General features: G+C 36.9%; 1 protein-coding gene across 1 annotated transcript; it reads right to left on the bottom strand.

The window, feature by feature from the left end:
* Nucleotides 1-16,041: 16,041 nt before the first annotated feature.
* On the bottom strand, nt 16,042-18,186 carry LOC133314520 (uncharacterized; the record flags this gene model as incomplete). Its single annotated transcript, XM_061516005.1, has 6 exons — nt 16,042-16,149; nt 16,910-17,209; nt 17,297-17,398; nt 17,498-17,590; nt 17,674-17,880; nt 17,945-18,186. Coding segments are annotated over 6 exons (1,052 nt in total), but the record flags the coding sequence as incomplete, so codon positions are not given.
* Between the last annotated feature and the right edge of the window lie 249 nt (nt 18,187-18,435).

The raw sequence follows: 18,435 nt of genomic DNA, 5'->3' as shown, positions 1-18,435 counted from the left end.
AGGTACAGAATAAAGGGGACTTTAGATTGTCCCAAGTTTCTTCATATTGTTAGAGACAGGGTCTTTGCATTGGATGACGTTGAGAGACAGTTACATATAATATACCTTGCCAATGACATTCTTTTTGACAGGTAGCATACATTGTCATTTCACTGTAGAGCTAGTTTTTTATCACTGACAGAAACATAATTTGATTGATTAGCTTATGATAGACTCTTACAATTGTGCTTCTAATCGGAAGAAAATATGGGTCACACTTTCACTGTGTTTTGTGTCTCTAAACTAGTGTCAATGGAGGGTATATTAATTCTGAATGGGGCTTGTATAGCAAATGGAGATAAACCTAGGATGATCTTCTGTGTAGATACTGGAGAATTTTTTATGATTGAAATTCTTTCTGATTCTGATGGCTTTAAAGTTAATCTCTCTGAGTGTCTCTATAAAGGTCTACCCTGTAAAGCACTTTTGTGGGTTGAAGGTGGATATCTAGCTGCCCTTGTAGAAATGGGGGATGGTGTGTTCCTGAAATTGGAAGATGGAAGGCTATGCTATACAAGCCCCATTCGGAAGAAAATATGGTCCTTCATCTGCGTTCCTTAATTCCAGCTCTTCACAAAATTATCATTATATTAACCAGAAGACTATTTAAATGTTTAAATTTATCTCCTAGAATCAATATACCCTTTATGTATTCATAGTTTTCTATGTTCATTGTTTTGAACCTTTTTTTTTTTTTTGCAGAACCTAATTTTAGACATAGATATCTGCTAGCTCTCAATCATCAGTTTGGTTTCTGCTTAATCCGGGTAGGTTCCTCTCTCTGTCTAAATTGGTAGCTGCTTTTTTTGCTTAGTCAAGTTATTCTATATTCAGAGTGAAATGAGTACACTAATGGTTGTCCATTAGTCAAGTTATACAAAAAAGTCCATTAGTCAAGTTATACAAAAAAGTCCTCACTCTTGGATTATAAATATCCCTTTAGGTGTCTTTTCTTATTGACCTTTAAGATTAATAAATTACCTCTTTTACTCAATTTCTTTCATATGTCGAACTCTTTATAAAATAGATAGTTTTAAAGTAGATAGTTTTAAAGCCACGTCCTATATATCTCATTACGGTTTTTTTTACTGCCTTTTTTGGGGTTTGGAGTTTCTTACCTCCATGTGAGGTTGGATTCTAGTAAAATAAGTAGAAAGCTGAAGCTTTAAAAATGTTTTGGCCGAGTTTGCTGGAAGTTTATTTCATGCTTTGAAAAAATGGATGATTGGTTGTGTTAGGCTGTTAGCTAATGGTAGAGAACTAAAATGGGATACTTTTGTATCAGCATAGATGCATGGGATTCTTTTATCTGTTGGCATAAATATTTAAGATATTATTTTTCATGTACCCAGATAATTTACAAAATGGAAGAGGGAGAAGAAGAGCTGGATGTTGGTGACTCTGAGCTTAACACTCTATTGGATGATGGACTTGACAGTGTTGGTGATTTAGATGTTGCAGGTCCAGCAAAGAAAAGGAAGAAGTTCACATCACAAGTATGGAACCATTTTGATTATATTCCAGCAACCACAGATGGTGAGAAAGACCACTGCAAGTGCAAACATTGTGGAGCGACATATATTCAGACTCTAGCCATGGAACTGGTAACATGAGAAGGCATATAGATAAGTGTGTTAAAAGGGATAGCAGAGATGTTGGACAGTGCATGCTTTCTACTTCTAGTAACACTGTATCTGTTTGTCCTAGATTTGATTATGATAGATTTAGAGAGTTGTTGGTTCAAGCAATTATTATGCATGACTTTCCATTTCAGTTTGCTGAATTGCCAGGAATCAAGAATTTACTTCTGTTCTTGCGAGGAGATTTAAATCTAATCACTAGGAACACTGTGAGGGCTGACTGTCTGAAAATGTATCATAAAGAGAAAGAAAGATTGCATGCTTTGTTGAGGGGAAACTCAAGTAGGGTAAGTTTAACTACTGACTTGTGGACTTCTATAAACACGGATGGTTTTATTTGTTTGACAGCACATTTTGTGGATCGTAGTTGGGGGATCCACAAAAGAGTTTTGAATTTTAGTCATATGCCTCCTCCTCATAATGGAATTTCCTTGGCTGAAAAAATACACACTTTTTTGATAGAATGGGGCTTAGAAAAGAAGATATTTGCAATGACATTGGACAATGCATCTGCAAATGATTCATGTGTTGAGTTCTTGAGTGGTCAATTAATGCTTAATGATGGACTTTTGTGTGCTGGAAAATTTTTCCATTTGCGTTGTTGTGCTCATGTTCTAAATTTGATTGTTCAGGATGGTTTGAAAGAGGTTGACACTTCAATTATAAAAGTGATGGAAAGTATTAAATATGTGAGGGGTTCACAAGGTAGGAAAGAAATTTTTTTTGACTGTGTCACTCAAAGTTCGATTTTTTCTAAGAAGGGTTTGAGGCAAGATGTTCATACTAGGTGGAATTCAACATTTATCATGCTTAACAGTGCTTTGTATTATAGACGTGCTTTTGTTCATCTTAGATTGACTGATTCTAACTATAAGCATTGTCCATCTATAGAAGAATGGGAAAGGATTGAAAAGATTAACAGGTTTCTTCAGGTTTTTTATGAAATTACTTGTATATTCTCTGGCACTAAGTATGCAACGGCTAATCTGTATTTTCCCTTGGTATTTAAAGCACACATGACATTACACAATGCTTTGCATAGTGCTGATGATTATATTAGGGAGATGGCTACAAAGATGTTCAATAAATTCAACAAGTATTGGTCCCAATATAGTACGGTCTTGGCCATAGCATGCGTTTTGGACCCTAGGTATAAGATGAATTTTATTGAATTCTGTTATGGAAAGTTGTTTGATGAAACTTCTGCAATCCAAGAAAGTGGAAAGGTGAATAGCCAGTTGTTCAAGTTGTTTAATGAGTATGCAAAACATGGACCTGACCCTTCTTCAATATCTTCCTCAACACAACACACAGGAGGTGCAAGTGCAACCACTGATCCTAGCTTAGCTTCATTCTCAGAGGTTGATGATGATGATGTCTTAAGTGTAAGTTGACGTATTATTATATCACCTTCTATTTTATTTGTTGCTTTATTTCTTTTTTCTTTTTACTTTAACTTAGCTTAATTTGTGTTTGTTTTTTTGTTTAATTTTATTAGGAATTCATGTCTTCTAATGTTGTTACTGGGCCCCTAAAGTCACAACTTGAGCTATACCTAGAGGAGCCAAGGGTTGATGCAAAGCTCAAATTAGATGTATTAGCATATTGGAAGGGTAATCAATACAGGTATCCACAAGTGGCTTCAATGGCCAGAGATATCTTTGCCATACCCATCTCTAGTGTTGCTTCTGAAAGTGCTTTTAGTGTTGGGGGAAGAGTTCTAGACCAATATAGAAGTTCTCTCTCACATGATGCAGTGGAGGCTTTAATTTGCACTAGAGATTGGCTCTATGGAGCAATTGGTAATATTTTTATCTTATTTATGGTTGTGATGATATCTTTGGCTATATAATTTTTTGCTTTAATTATTTTTATTACTTGTTTTATAATAGATGGTGAAATTGTACGTGTGGAAGATTTAACTGAGGACTTGATGAAGGACTTGATGGTGGAGGAACCCTAAAATGAACTTGATTCATAAACTAGTGTTTAATGGAATTTGTGTTTAATTTAGAATATTTATTGTATAATTTTATTTTGATGAGTTTGTACTTTGCACTAGTCATGAACTTGTTTTATGTTGATGTTTTTTTAGGTAGATGACAATTCATGAAATTGAACTCATCATGTTTTTTCTTATTTGATTTTAGTTTATTATTATTGTTATTGTTATTATTATTATTATTATTATTATTATTATTATTATTTACTTTAGGTCCATATTTGTGTCACAATGAATAGATAATAAGAGAATATAGTTATTGAGAATATTTGTGTCATTTACATACAAGGAACAAAAAATCTCATAAATCAAAAGCTGTTTTTTCTTGTATTTAATTTCAAAAAAAAAAAAATTTAAAAAAATTTCGAATTTTGCGGGTTGTGTCGTGTCGACCCGTGACCCGCAGCGGGTCGTGTCCGGGTTCAAGTTTTTTAACCCGTTTACAAAACGTGTCGTGTCCGTGTCGTGTCAAGTTTTCTTCGTGTCGATCGCGGGTCGTGTCGGGTTGACACGTATTGCCACCCCTAGGTTTCATCAATCATCCAATAGAAAAAAGATACTTTCCTATACACATAATATTTTATTTTATGGGCCCCACATTTTTAGAAAAAAGAAAGAAAGTAAATATCATTTTCGGTCTCAGCAAATTTTACGATGTCCGCTTTAGTCCCTAGCAAATAAAAATGTTATTTGTGGTCCCTAAGAAATTTACAGTGGACCCATCTTAGTCCTTTCGAGGAATTAATATAGGTCGTTTTTGAATTTGTGAGTGATCACAATTTCAACTAAATGAGTCTATTTTGAATTTCTTAAAGATCAAGAATAGCCTTTTTATTTGCTAGGAGCTAAAGCGGGCATCGTAAAATTTGCTGAGGACCAAAAAAAAAATTTACTCAAAAAAACAAAACCTAAGACACGAAATACGAATGTCTATGACACTACCACTTCACTTCTCATAGCACGTGACTCTTGTAAAACCCTTCAAATAGACACATAACTCAAAATCACTTTTATTTGTTTCAAACTTTGTTAAAAAATAAATAAATAAAAGCGTAAATACCATTTTGGGTCCTTAAGAAAAAACACGGTCTCCACTTTAGTCCCTTACAAAAATAAATTAGTCAGTTAGTCCCTAACAAATTCAAAGTGAACCCATTTTAGTTCTTTTGAGAGATTAATATGGGTCTTTTTTGAATTTGTGAGGGACCGCAATTTCAACTAAATGGGTCTACTTGAATTTGTTAGGGACTAACTGACTAATTTATTTTTGTAAAGGATTAAAGTGGAAATTTATTTTTGTAAAGGATTAAAGTGGATATTTTGTCAGGGAGAAAAATAGTATTTACTCAAAATAAAAAACAAAAAGAGCATCTCAAAGAAGCAGTTGAAATTGTTAGGGAGAGCTCTTTTTTCAAACAACTTAGGGATCAAGAAAACAAAAAACGCGCGCAAATTCTCTCGTGTTCATTCTACATTCTATGCTATTAAAATTGGTTGTTTATATTGATTCTTCAATAGAAATTTAGATTTACAGCAAAAGAAGAAAGATGAGGAGGATTCGAAAAGAAAAGAGTAAGAAACATAGCAGTGGCCATGTTTCGTCGAGTGCGACAACAATGTTAATATGGAACGAGGATGAAGTTGCTGAATTCCTTGTTGAGCTTTCAACTCTAATCTTGGAATTGGAAAGTCGCTGTGTCATCCCATTAATGTGGGGACGAAGAAGAGAAGATCTGACATTAATCCTCTATCTAAGCTCCCACTCTTCACCAAAAAAGTCTCACTCAAAACGGTACTTTTCTTTTCTTTTCTCGCTTCATGCCTTTTTCGTAAAAACAGGAATCTTGGTTTCTTAAGAAAACCACTGTTTTCTCATATGTTGTGGGAATTCACGTCTTCATAACCTTTCTTTAATCAATAATTCAACATCCTTAATGTTCAAAACACTCGTGTTCTTTATTTTTTTTTTTTTAACAAAAAATATGAAATTGTTGCTTATTGATTATTCTGGTTGATATGTGAAAATACAAACAGGAAATAAAGAATGTGAAGGGTTATTTTGACCGGCTGAAGGACAACAATTTGAAGTTGAAAGCAAAGAATTAAAGAAACAATTGTTCTGATGCTTGCTCGAAAGATGAGACCTGGAATTTGAAAGTTAGCTTCTTTTTCACATTTTTGTTTAACCCTTTTCTCCGTTTTCCGTATTTTCGCTTAATGGAGAGCTTCCTTGCTCTGTCACTGTATAATGTCTGTTGTTCTTGTCGTTGAGCTTGGATTTCTTGTACTTTCTTGCATTTTCCGTATAGGGTTTCGGGAAAAACTTAATCTTGTTTCAGAAATTTGTAGTGGTGAGCGAGCAATTTGCCTGGCTTAGAAAGGGGGCATTTGTGATAGTTTTTGTAGAGTTGTTCTGCAACCTAGTTGTTGATCTCAGAAATTTTTTGGAAATTTCACTTTTTTAAAAAAAAATCTTTGCATTGAGTTTTGCTGGAGCTTCAGGTATGATATGGTTCAGACCTGTGTGCATTCAACATCTTCTTCATGTCTTGAATGCATTCTGAACATAATGTGCAACACTGCTTAAAGCTACTGAACTCATTGTTCTCTTGGCTATATTGTGCTATATAAGCTATCCAGTCCTTTCCACCTATTTGAAAAAAAAATAAAAAAAATATGATTTTGTTTTAGAACTTCGTATAAATTTTCTGCATACCCCATAAATACTTTCCAGTATTTATCAGTGGAGAACTATTTTTCTTGCCTAATTATGTTTGTACTGTATGATTTAGCGTTGGAGATTTTATTTATTTATTTAATTCTTCTAACCTTTGTCATGAAAAAAAATTGGGGTTTTGTTTAATGTTAAATTAAATTTTTTTAATGCATCCTTCTAGAGAAAATTTGCGCTTGATTTTCTTCTTTAATTTTGCAGTGCATTACAGACTCAGTCTGATGTGCCTGGCCTAGAAAATGCTCTAGTTGCCTGCCTTGAAAAGTTATTCAAAACAAAGTTGGGTGCTTCTTTGATCCCACAGTATATGGTTTGTGATTTACCCCCTTCGCTGTTCCGTTGTATTTTTTATGTTGAAATTGTTATCTGAACATGGCTTGCTCACTGTACTGAATGTTTTGAACATGGCTTGCAAAAGTAGTAGTATTCTTCATTTCCCCAGAAAACCTAACTTCCAATAGTTCTGACATTTTTTTTAATCACAAAAATGCGCTGCTGACAATTGGCTTAGGTCTTTTGTTTCTGTTTCTTATGCACCAAAAGACCTGCTTGAACTAGAGTTTCTCTCTCTCTCTCTCTCTATCTCTCTCTCTCCAATGATATGTAAACTGATTATTATGAAATCTATGGTGGAAGTGAACGTTTATTTTGGTATGTCTCTGTTTAATTGCCCATGGAGTGTGGCTGATCCAAGTCTTTTCATCTGTTGTGTTTTAAATCATTTGATATAAGTTCAATTTTATAATCATATGTATATCTGTTAGAGATACATAAAAACCATTAATGTAGCCTCATCCATCAGCTTAAGCTTTTGGGTTGTGTTGAGATATATAAAACCATTAATGTAACCTCACCCAACAGCTTAAGCTTTTGGGTTGAATTGGTTTTTTACATGGTATCAGAGCCTCAGTGTACCGGGTTCGATCCTCATCGCCCCCCACTTTCTTTCTAGTGAAATTTCTTTCTTCGCACAGGTAGGTGGGCTTGTGCATTGTCCACCCTTCAAGCCCAGTGGGTTCTCGTGTGGGGGGCGTGTTGAGATATATAAAACCATTAATGTAGCCTCACCCAACAGTTTAAGCTTTTGGGTTGAATTGGTTCTTTACAGGTTCAATGGTTCATTACATGGTACTAGAGTCTAGGTGTCATGGGTTCGACCTCGCTGCCCCCTATTTTAATTAATAAATAATCAAGTCTTGTGAAGTTTCTTAGCAAAGGTAGGTGGGCCTGTGCATTATCCACCCTTCAAACCCAGTGGACTTTCGTATGAGGGGGCGTGTTAGACATATATAAAAACCATTAATGTAGCCTCACCGATCAGCTTGAGCTTTTGGGTTGAATGATTCTTTACAATATCTTAGTTCAATTTTTATATAACTCTTATGTGTTGTGGGAAAAACAGCATTTGGATATTAAAAAGAATAGAAAAGTATATTAGATAAATCTTGGACTTAGATACAGTAAGTTTGAATTAGTAGATGAAAAAACATATATGGAAAACTGGAAAGTGTCATGTTGTTGGACCATGAACTGGAAAAAGCTTAAAATTCAATTGATTGTAATCAGAAGTGTGCACTAAACAATTAAGACCTATGATGATTGATTAACTTGCAAGCAAAGTACTCCAAAAAAAATGTATCTGGGAAGTTTTTCAAAAACATTAATTTAAGAGAGCATCAAAAAGTTGTTTTTCTGTGTTCTGTTGTCATTTTTCAGTCTGCATGCATAAAGTTAAGTATGATTTATCCTATTACCTTACATTTTTAATTTAATATTATGCTTATTGCTTTGCTATTATGTTTTTCGTTCAGCCTTTTGTTCAAGTTGGTCTGAAGGCAGATTCTCAAGCAGTCAGATCCTTAGCTTGCAAAACAGTAAGTGGATACGCTTTGCATATGCCAAATTTAATTAAATCCTTAGGTACTATGTACAATGGAGATCCATTTCCTCCCACCCGACCAATAAAGAGACAAACATTAGTTTAATAATTATAATGGAACCTATTTTGCTTTCTCTCAACAAAGATCTTTGCAAACTCCAGTCAGTCATCACTCAAAATTATTTTTGTGGTTTGACTCTTCTGCCTTCTTATGCATGTGAGCACATGTGTATCTCAGATTTCTATATAATTGATTATTTAAGAACCTAGCATGAATGAAAACATATTCTATATAGGATGATATGGTAGCAAGGCTGCCCAGAAAAAACTTCAATGATCACCAGTTAATCTATTGTGAGTGAAGTTTGACTCCGTATATTCTTTTTTCTTTTGTTTCAATCATAGTAAAGAGTATAAACATATTGTCTATGTTCTCAACAAAGTGATAATGGCTGAATTCTCCTAGGCTCCCTGCATGGCTTTCATTAGTCAAGTAGTCACACTAGTGACAGGGTGCATTTGACATACCTGAACCTTCATCTTACCGCATAATATTTTGAGAGAGTTGGTCCTTGATAGTTGCAACTTTAGTAGTCTATGCATATTACATATCTGTCTTCATGCTTTATTTACAACTTGTTGTTAAGTTAGCTTTCCTTACTATGACATATTTCCTTTTCCGCTATTATTTAGCTTTTATATCTCCCTCCTATCCTTCCTTACATCCTAATCTACTCTTTGATGCAGTGTTATAAAAACCAACCCGACCCAGTCGGTCTGACCGGTTGACCTGTAAACTGGATCCCCAACTGTTCCGATTCAGGTATTGGACTAGTTATGCATTTGACCCGATATAAAACCGGTGAACCGGGTTCAACCAGCACCAGTTTTTTAAAAAAATCGATTTTGTAGAATTTTGGACAAAATGCTTAAAAAATTACCACGAATGGGATTTGAATCTAGTCCATGTGGATTATAACTTACAACACTTATCACTAAACCAACTTTATTTATTAGCTATTATTCTTCTAATTTTATATTTTATTATATATATTTAATTCAAGTTGTTGAACCAATGAACCTTTGGTTGAACCGACCCATTGACCTAGTACTCCGACCGAGTCAATGACCGGTTCGAGTTTGATAACATTGCTTTGGTGCTTCTCCTTATTGAAGAATGGTGGCTATGTCTCTGTGCATTGGCACTTTATTGCACTTAATAAAGTGATTAGTCCAAATTGTATATGCTTTTCAAAGGGAATTAAAATTGTTTGATAATTATGTATGAATTTATACATCTGGAAATAAATTTGGGCTAGATTTTTACATATACAAATTGCTACTGATGCGGTTGGACAACCTTTTAGCATGATTGTTTTTTTTTTTTCAATGACATGGTAACAACTTGCAGGTCACTTGTCTTTTGGAGAGTCTTGACAATGATTACAAAGATGCTGCTCGTCTAATTACAGACTTCAACATATATCCTCTTTTGCTTGATTGTCTTATCAATGGGTAAGTAGGGAATGTATTATGGTTCTCGTACCATTCTTACTCTGCCCAATTGTTTTATTTCAATAACATAGGATCCTATATATCTACCAGTTATTGTATCACCTACAAATAGTTAAGGGATTAGGTCAACTTGAGTCATTGAGTCCCAATTAGAATAAAATGAATTAGTTCAGAATTCATTCCTAGGAGGTGCTTGATCTTCATGCATCTTTCATTTTCATGTGTTTTGGATACATGGGGATAAGATGGCAAAGTATAAGATACATGTATATGTAAGATCTTGTATGAGATATCTGTAATTGGTTTTAATCATTGGTCTTCAGGGAACTTGGATGCCGCTGTAAATGTTTTGGATAGTTCACTCATATGATTAATCCATTTAATCTCCATATCCAGCAATGAATAAGTGGCAGCTGTGGCAATGGATGCAATAAAAAAGTTAGCTAGTTTTCCTGAAGGCATGGTATGAAAATTCTATTTTAATTACTTGTATGAAAGGTAGGAGATTTGTCAAAATCATATCCTTTGTGATTGTCAAAATTCTATCTTTCCATCTTCCAAAGGATACAGACCTTGGGATTATAGCATCACAATGTTCGTCCCTGGTAGGGAAACCAATCTGTCAATGCATGGATTTGTATTTGTCAGTATATATAACGTATAAACTACGTTGAGAGCTTTACCTTGAATGCATGGGAAGGCTCTAGCAAATAAGCAGACCTCTTCTTTTGCATCCTTATAAAGCAATCATATATCTTATTTTTTATTTGACTTGAGAATAGTTTCTAGAGACATTTCTGTGAATTGCTTGACTGTTTTGCACTCAGCATACTGATTTTTATATAATGGAAAAATAAATACAACTTATATTTACAAGAATTAAAGAATTGGACTAGTTCCTAAGATCCAAATGTTCCCAATGCTTCATAAATTCATATTGTTTCCAAAGCCATAATAACTACTGTTACCATTTCCAACACTCCCTCAAGTTAGAGCATATAAATCATACTGCAAGCTTGATACAAATATAGTGAATTCAAGGACCCCTAAGAGATCTTGTCAAGATATCTTTTAGTTGATCATTAAAGCTAACAGATTCATTCACAATGTCTTAGGAAAGAACTTTTTCTCAGACGAAATTACAATATATTTTTAAATGCTTAGTTCTTTTATGGAAAATTGGATTGGAGGCTATGTGCAGAGTTGCTTGGTTATCATAATACATGTTATGGACCCATATAAGGGGCCCATCAAGTGGTAAGCCCAACAAGGGGCAATCCAAGATATGAATCAATACGTAGGGGGCAGTATAACAACAACCTTTTTACTGGTGAAATACTGAATGCTCCTTTCCCGGAGGATTTCGACTCGGCACGCTTGCCAAAGTACGATGGAAGTCAAGATCCACAAGTCCACAGACACCGCGTCCACTCCAGCGCGTCAAGATAGGGGGCTGACACAATTATAGCTTCGATAAGTAACAACCCTTCCCAACATCCTGAGGATCTTGCTGCGCGTATTGCCGAATCAGCCGATCCAGATACTCGGCTGGCTCAGAACGCATTTGCTGCGATCATAGAGCGAATTGCAGAGTTGGAAACTCGTAATAACCTGCAACGGCAGCAAGATTTTCGGACGATACGAGGGGAAAATAATAGGGGAATGCGAGACCTGGAACAACGCTTAACGCAGCTGACTGGACCAGGGGCGACAGAAACTGAAGGCCAGCCTGCCAATGTCCGGGAAGGAACTCGCAACCTGATTCAGCAGAACCGGGTTCCTGAGGAGGAAAATCGTGAAAGGCCCAACCCGGCGAACGCAACGAACCCGAACCTGGGAAACCAGGCGGCTGATGGCCAAAATGCTCAAAATCATCTGGCACAAGCTAATGGCTAGGGGGACCGGGATGGGACCCATCCCAACCAGAATGCTCAGATCATTCGAGGACGCATGGAATCTGGCGGATACAGAAGGAAGTACAGTAGGGGGCAGTATAACAACAACCTTTTTACTGGTGAAATACTGAATGCTCCTTTCCCGGAGGATTTCGACTCGGCACGCTTGCCAAAGTACGATGGAAGTCAAGATCCACAAGTCCACAGACAAGTTGACAATAAGGAAAAAGATCCTAAGGCCAGAATCCTGGATACCTGAGATCGAGTTAGAAGGTATGATAAATATACACCATTGAATGCGTTACGCTCTCAAATCTGGAGAGAAGTGGCAATGACGAAGATGAAGAGAGTAGACAGACCCCGACCCATATTTGACAGAGGAGGTCTGGATAAGTCCAAATACTGTGCTTTCCATGATGGACCGGGTCACACAACTGATCAATGCTGGGATCTCCGAGATGCTGTGGAGAAATTTGTGAGAGATGGACGATTATGCCACTATGTGATCAAAACCCAGGGCTCCCGAAAAAGGAAGTCAGGAAACAGAAAGAGAAGTAAAAGCCCGGTTCCTGAAAAGAAAAACAAGGATGAAAGGAACTACAAAGATGATTCCAACCCTGACGAATTCCTGGAAGCAGAATTCGACTGCAACGTAATCGGTGGAGCCCTTGGAGGAGGGGGCGACACTTTAAGTGCAAGAAGGAAGTACTTGAAAGAGGTCCTTTCAATTCGGGACCGTCCTAAATTCAAGGAAGACCCAAGGAAACCGAATCCTCCTTTGTTGTATTTTACAAAGGAGGACATGCACGGAGTATTGCCGGGACATGTTGATGGACTAGTCATTGCTGGAACCCTGGTAAACTGCCGGGTTAAGAAGATTTTTGTTGATGCAAGGAGTAGTGCCGACATCATACTGTGGGACGCTTTTAAAAAGATGAAACTGGATGAAGAGGACCTCAAACCTTGCAAATCAACTTTGATAGCTTTTAATGGAGAGCATACACCTCCTAAAGGCTACATAGATCTCAGGTTGACCCTGGGAACAAAAGAAGCGTTCAAATCAGAACGAGTAAGATTTATAGTGGCCGACTTCCCGTCAGAATATAATATAATTCTCGGGAGACCAACTATACGCCAGTGGGACATGCTGGTTTCCACGAAACACCAAAAGATAAAGATGCTAAGCAGTAAGGGTGAAATAATTACTGTTTGTGGGGATCAAAAGGAGTCCAGGGGATGTTATTTCGACACCGTCAAAGATAATGAAGATGGACATACTGGTCCACCCCAGATTCATGCAGGGGATAAACAAGGCAAGAACACAATTCCGCACCACTCCAGGAAGCTTGTTAATGTGGTTGAACTCGACATGAGAGAAGAAATAATACCAAGACCCGAACCTGATGGAGAGCTAGAAAACCTCACATTGGGAAAAGAACCTGGTCAATTTACCCGAATTGGTAAGACCATAGATCCTCAAGTGAAAGAAGAATTAGCCGACTTCCTCAAGAGCAACACGGATGTGTTTGCTTGGAAGTCGTCTGAGATCCCGGGCATCGATCCTGCCTTCTGCTGCCACAAGGTGGTAGTTTATCCTGGATCCATGCCGGTTTCCCAAAAGAAAATAAAGTTGGGACCAGAAAGGAAACAAGTTCTAGAAGAACATGTTAAGGAACTGTTGGATGCCGGGTTCATTCGGGAGATACAGTACACAACATGGCTTGCGAACGTGGTGATGATGAAAAAACCAAATGGGAAATGGAGAGTTTGTACTGATTACACGGACTTGAACAGAGTTTGCCCAAAGGATTCTTATCGTATGCCTAACATAGACCAGCTGATAGATAACTCGGCTGGATTTCGTTTGTTGTCCTTTATGGATGCCTACTCGGGATACAACCAGATTCCAATGTAACCGGGGGATCAAGAAAAAACCGTCTTTATTGCTGAAAAGGCCAATTATTGCTACAATGTAATGCCATTTGGGCTTAAAAACTCAGGGGAAACCTATCAGAGGATGATGAATAAAGTGTTTGAAGATCAGCTGGGTAAGAATGTAGAAGTATACATTGACGATATGATTGTAAAGTCATTTGATATGACGAATCATGTCCAGGATCTCGAGCAGACATTCCAAAAGCTCAGGAAGTACCGCATCCGTCTAAACCCAGTAAAATGTGCATTTAGAGTCCCAGCTGGGAAGTTTTTGGGTTTCATGCTAACTCATAGAGGAATTGAAGCAAATCCTGACAAATGCAAGGAAGTACTTGATATGAAAGTACCCCAGAATAAAAAGGAGGTTCAGCAGTTAACCGGTCGGTTGGCTGCGCTAACCCGGTTCCTGCCGAAGTCTGCTGAGAATGCCCTTCCATTCTTTAAATTATTAAAGAAGGAAGCAATAGAAGGATGGAGCCTGGAGTGCCAAGCCGCGTTCGACAAAGTCAAGAAATGCTTAGCAACTCCACCAGTTCTCTCAAAGCCAGACCCAGGAGACATTCTAATCCTGTATCTAGCTGTGGGGGAGGAGGCAATAAGTGTTGTCCTGATCAAGGAAACCAACCAAGGCCAAGAGCCGATTTATTTCGTCAGTAGAGCCTTACAAGGTGCAGAGGTTAGATATCAAAAGCTAGAAAATGTGGCTTTTGCTTTGCTGATCACGGCCAAGAGTATACGACCATATTTTCAGGGGCATCAAATAATAGTTAGGACCAATCAGCCTATACGGCAGGTGTTACATAAGCCGGACCTGGCAAGAAGAATGACTAACTGGGCACTTGAGCTCAGTGAGTACGACATAGCATATGAAAGTCGAAAGGCCATCAAGTCACAAGCTCTGGCCGACTTCATAATGGAGCTGACACCGTTGAACCCGGAACACGAAGAGTTTGGGGGTGCATGGAAGGTCTACCTAGATGGATCCTCCAACAATAAAGGAAGCAGTGTTGGAATCATACTAGAAAGCCCAGAAGGAGTAACAATTGAACACTCCTTAAACTTGGGATTCCCGACTTCGAATAATCAAGCAGAATATGAAGCTCTGATAGTTGGTTTGATGCAAGCTAAAGAACACGGAGCTAAAAAGATACAAATCATCAGTGACTCGCAATTGGTGACTTCGCAGATAGAAGGAAAGTATCAGGCCAAAGGTCTTCTACTAATGAAATACTTGAACAAAGTTCAAGAAATGATGGTTGATTTTGATGAGGTGCAGGTTACTCACATCCCTCGAGGGGAGAATAGCCGAGCTGATATCTTGTCCAAATTAGCAAGCACCAAGAATCCGAGTAACCATAGAACTGTAGTACAGCAATTCATAACAATGCCGAGCTGCATACACTACAAGAAAGTAGGTATTTGCAGGCGGTTTGTTTGATATATATAGGCGGTTAAAACCGCCTTTGTTTTCTTCAGTTGGCGGTTTGTAATCCGTCTGGGTTATTACTGTCGCGATGCATTCACAGGCGGTTTAGATAAACCGCTGGAATATCAGCCACTGACATTTCAGGGCGGCCCACGTGACGTCCTATGTCGTCGAAGATGACTTCATCAATGGCATAAAAAATATTTCCAAGCGGTTAGATTAACCGCCAGGTTTAAACATATGGAAGCGTTTTAATTGGCGGTTGATGTCGTCAGACTAATTTCATGAATTGCAATAATAATTATTGCATGCGGTTAGATGAACCGCTAGAACTCAAAATACAGGCGGGTATGGTGTCCGTTAACTGTGTCGGCAAATTTATTGTACTCGACGGTCTTAATAACCCGCTAGCAATTTGCATAATTTTTTTTAAAAAAAAAAATTTATTTTATTTTTATAAGAAATCCTATATTGTAATATGTAATAGTAATTTATGCAAAAGGGATATTTGAGCATTGAGTAGAAGACTACAAAAAAAGGTAAATATGTATTCAATATTGACGTTAGGAGTGAATGACATACATATTGGAGTGCCACTGAATAACCAAAAAAACCAAAAATATAAAACCTATTCCTAGGTAATAAGCAAAACATACCAAGGAAATTCCTAACATCCAAAACAACCCATTCCTAGGTAATAAGCAAAACATACCCAGGAAATTCCTAACATCCAAAACAGAATGAGTCAGTGACATACATATTGGGGTGGCACTGAATATACAAAACCACCAAAAATATAAAACCTATTCCTAGGTAATAAGCAAAACATACCTAGGAAATGCTTAACATCAAAAACATGAAAATTTAAAATATAATGTCAAACATCTAATATAGCACTCAGTGCACAAGCAGTGGTTCAGGGAACTTAATATCCACAATACATGTTCCATCAAAAACTTTGAAATGATGTCCAATATTAAGATGCTAGTGGTGTGGGTCCATGATTTGAAGATTCTGGTCCAAGAGAAGGGTTATGACTAGCATTGGAGGACTTTCTAATTCCAGGAGATCCCATGTCAGGAACCTGAAATTTTGGGGGGAAATAAATCATACATTAATCGAAGACAATGTTTACAAAATATTTAGTTCAGGAACAGTAAAAGAATTAGGCAAGAGAACACATGTATGAAAATTGACTTCCTGCCAATTTGAGCTTTAGTGGTTTAAGTTGAGTTCCTACCCCATTTTCATAATTCAGTCCCAAATACCACAACACTGAAAATTGTAACATTCTACCTAATTTCCTAAAGGAGCAATGTTGATTTAGTTGACAAGTGAACATGCAGTATAAAAACGACAAAGCATCACAGAGTCAAGCAACACACATTAAGAAATGCATGTGATATTCTGACAGCATTGATCTAAGCAACAAATGTAGATCCAAGTTACAGCAATTGATCAAACTTTAAGGTACATATACATTTTTTTATCCAAGTGATGGCAATATGATTTATATAACAAGATAAGATGACAGTATTTAGACCAATGACAACAATTATTACAAGAGAATGATGATACCTATTTTAAAACGTAATATTAAATTGACATGCAGAGTTTTATGGCAGATGATAGCAATTTCAATTATATAACAAGGTCCAGCGACAATATGTAAACAACATTGGAAGTGACAACAATTAATAGGAAGAACAGTATTGAGATCTATTTTCAATGTTAATATGAAATGGACATGCATAATGGTTATCCAAATTATAAGGGTTTGTCAACTATATAACAAGAATGAATATGATATCAGAAATCCCAAAGCAGATTTAAGACACATTTACCTGATTAGATGGCAATTGACTTCCAAAATTTTGCAGAAAATGTGCCATTTGTGCTTTCAATGTGTCAAGCTCTTCCATCTTGCCTTTTATAGTGTCCAGCTCTTCTTTTAGGGCATCATATTCAGCTTGTGTAGGACTACTAGAAGAAGTTGAGGCTGAACTAGTTGATGTTCTACGTATCTGGGTTGGAACCACCCCAAAACCCATGCCTCTAACCCGACCTGGGTGTTCCTTCCCAAATACATTAATAAAAGCCTCTACTTCAGAATTGGTTTGTTGCATCTGTACTAGTAATTGCTCCTGCATACAATCAATTAACTATCAAGTAGTGTACCTGAAAGGTATGACAGTAATTAATCAAAATAAATTACAACAAAAATTGGTTACATTTTTCAGCCTAGCTTCCTCATTCACAAAATTTCCACACTTTTTCTTATGAGCAACAGCATACATTTCCCCCCTGGTCACTATTGTTCCACGTTCTATTTCCTGACATTTGGCATTGCACAATAATATTAGTTCCATAATTTTACAGAAGTAAAATATATGAATAGTAAACTGGCAATTAACATTATTTCAAAACCATACCAGCTCTCTTTTCCTCCTTGCAATGGTCTTTGAGCCTAGTGTATGTGGGATAGTTTGTTTCTGTCTATTAGCAGTATTGATTCTACTATATTTCTGCATTGTATCAAAAAAAAAGTTTTAGGTATTTGTTGGATACAAGTGACCGCAATAAAAAAAATAAAACCATCCTTCATTACCTTTGCTTTCTCACTTGTTTTATAAGCCAAGAAACTACCCCATTGTTCCCTTGTCATCCCATCAGGGAAACATTCTAGATTTTCCTCAAAGCTTTTGTCTTTTTCATACATTTCATTTGCTAGCCTCCACCTGTTGTCTTTCCATTTCTTACCCATATTGCCCACACAGAAATGATAATGGTCATCATTATCCATAACGAATCTCCTCTGGAAGAGAGTAATAAGCTCAAAATTAGACACAATGTCGACATAATTATAACATCATTCTTACCTGAATAGTGTTTAGCCAAACATCTTCCTTGTATATGTCTGGTACATGAGGCCACCTGTCATAACTAATAGGAAATATATTTGGGTTGCATGCAAGGTGACCCAAAAAACCAAGCAATAGGGCAGCAGCCTCCCCAACAGGCTGATTGTCCTCATTCCATTCCACTACTACTTTCTTATGAGGAGGAAGTACCAATACATCTCGCACACGTAGTCTTTCCTCATCAGCCACTCCATTATCAGCTAGTAAAAAGTTGTTAATGCAAGAAGAAGATAAAAAAAATTGTAAGAATTAAATATAGTTGCATATAAGATTAATAGCCGTTTAAAATATTGGTTTACGACTCAGTTACCTAGCACATTAACAACCCAGTATTTGTTGCATGTCCTTTGGGAAGGGTTTCGTGGTGGTCTTCGATCGGATGGCTGAGATTGAGCAGAGACTGGTTCAGAGGCGGCAGGTGCTGGTGTAGGTTGAGCAGATGATGGTGG

This window comes from Gastrolobium bilobum, unplaced genomic scaffold (genome assembly GCF_033153095.1).
Source record: "Gastrolobium bilobum isolate Gb01-03AN ecotype WA unplaced genomic scaffold, APGP_CSIRO_Gbil_v1 utg27048, whole genome shotgun sequence".
NCBI lineage: Eukaryota > Viridiplantae > Streptophyta > Magnoliopsida > Fabales > Fabaceae > Gastrolobium > Gastrolobium bilobum.
The sequence above is the reverse complement of the archived record's forward strand: the minus strand, read 5'-3'. Positions and strand labels throughout refer to the sequence as shown.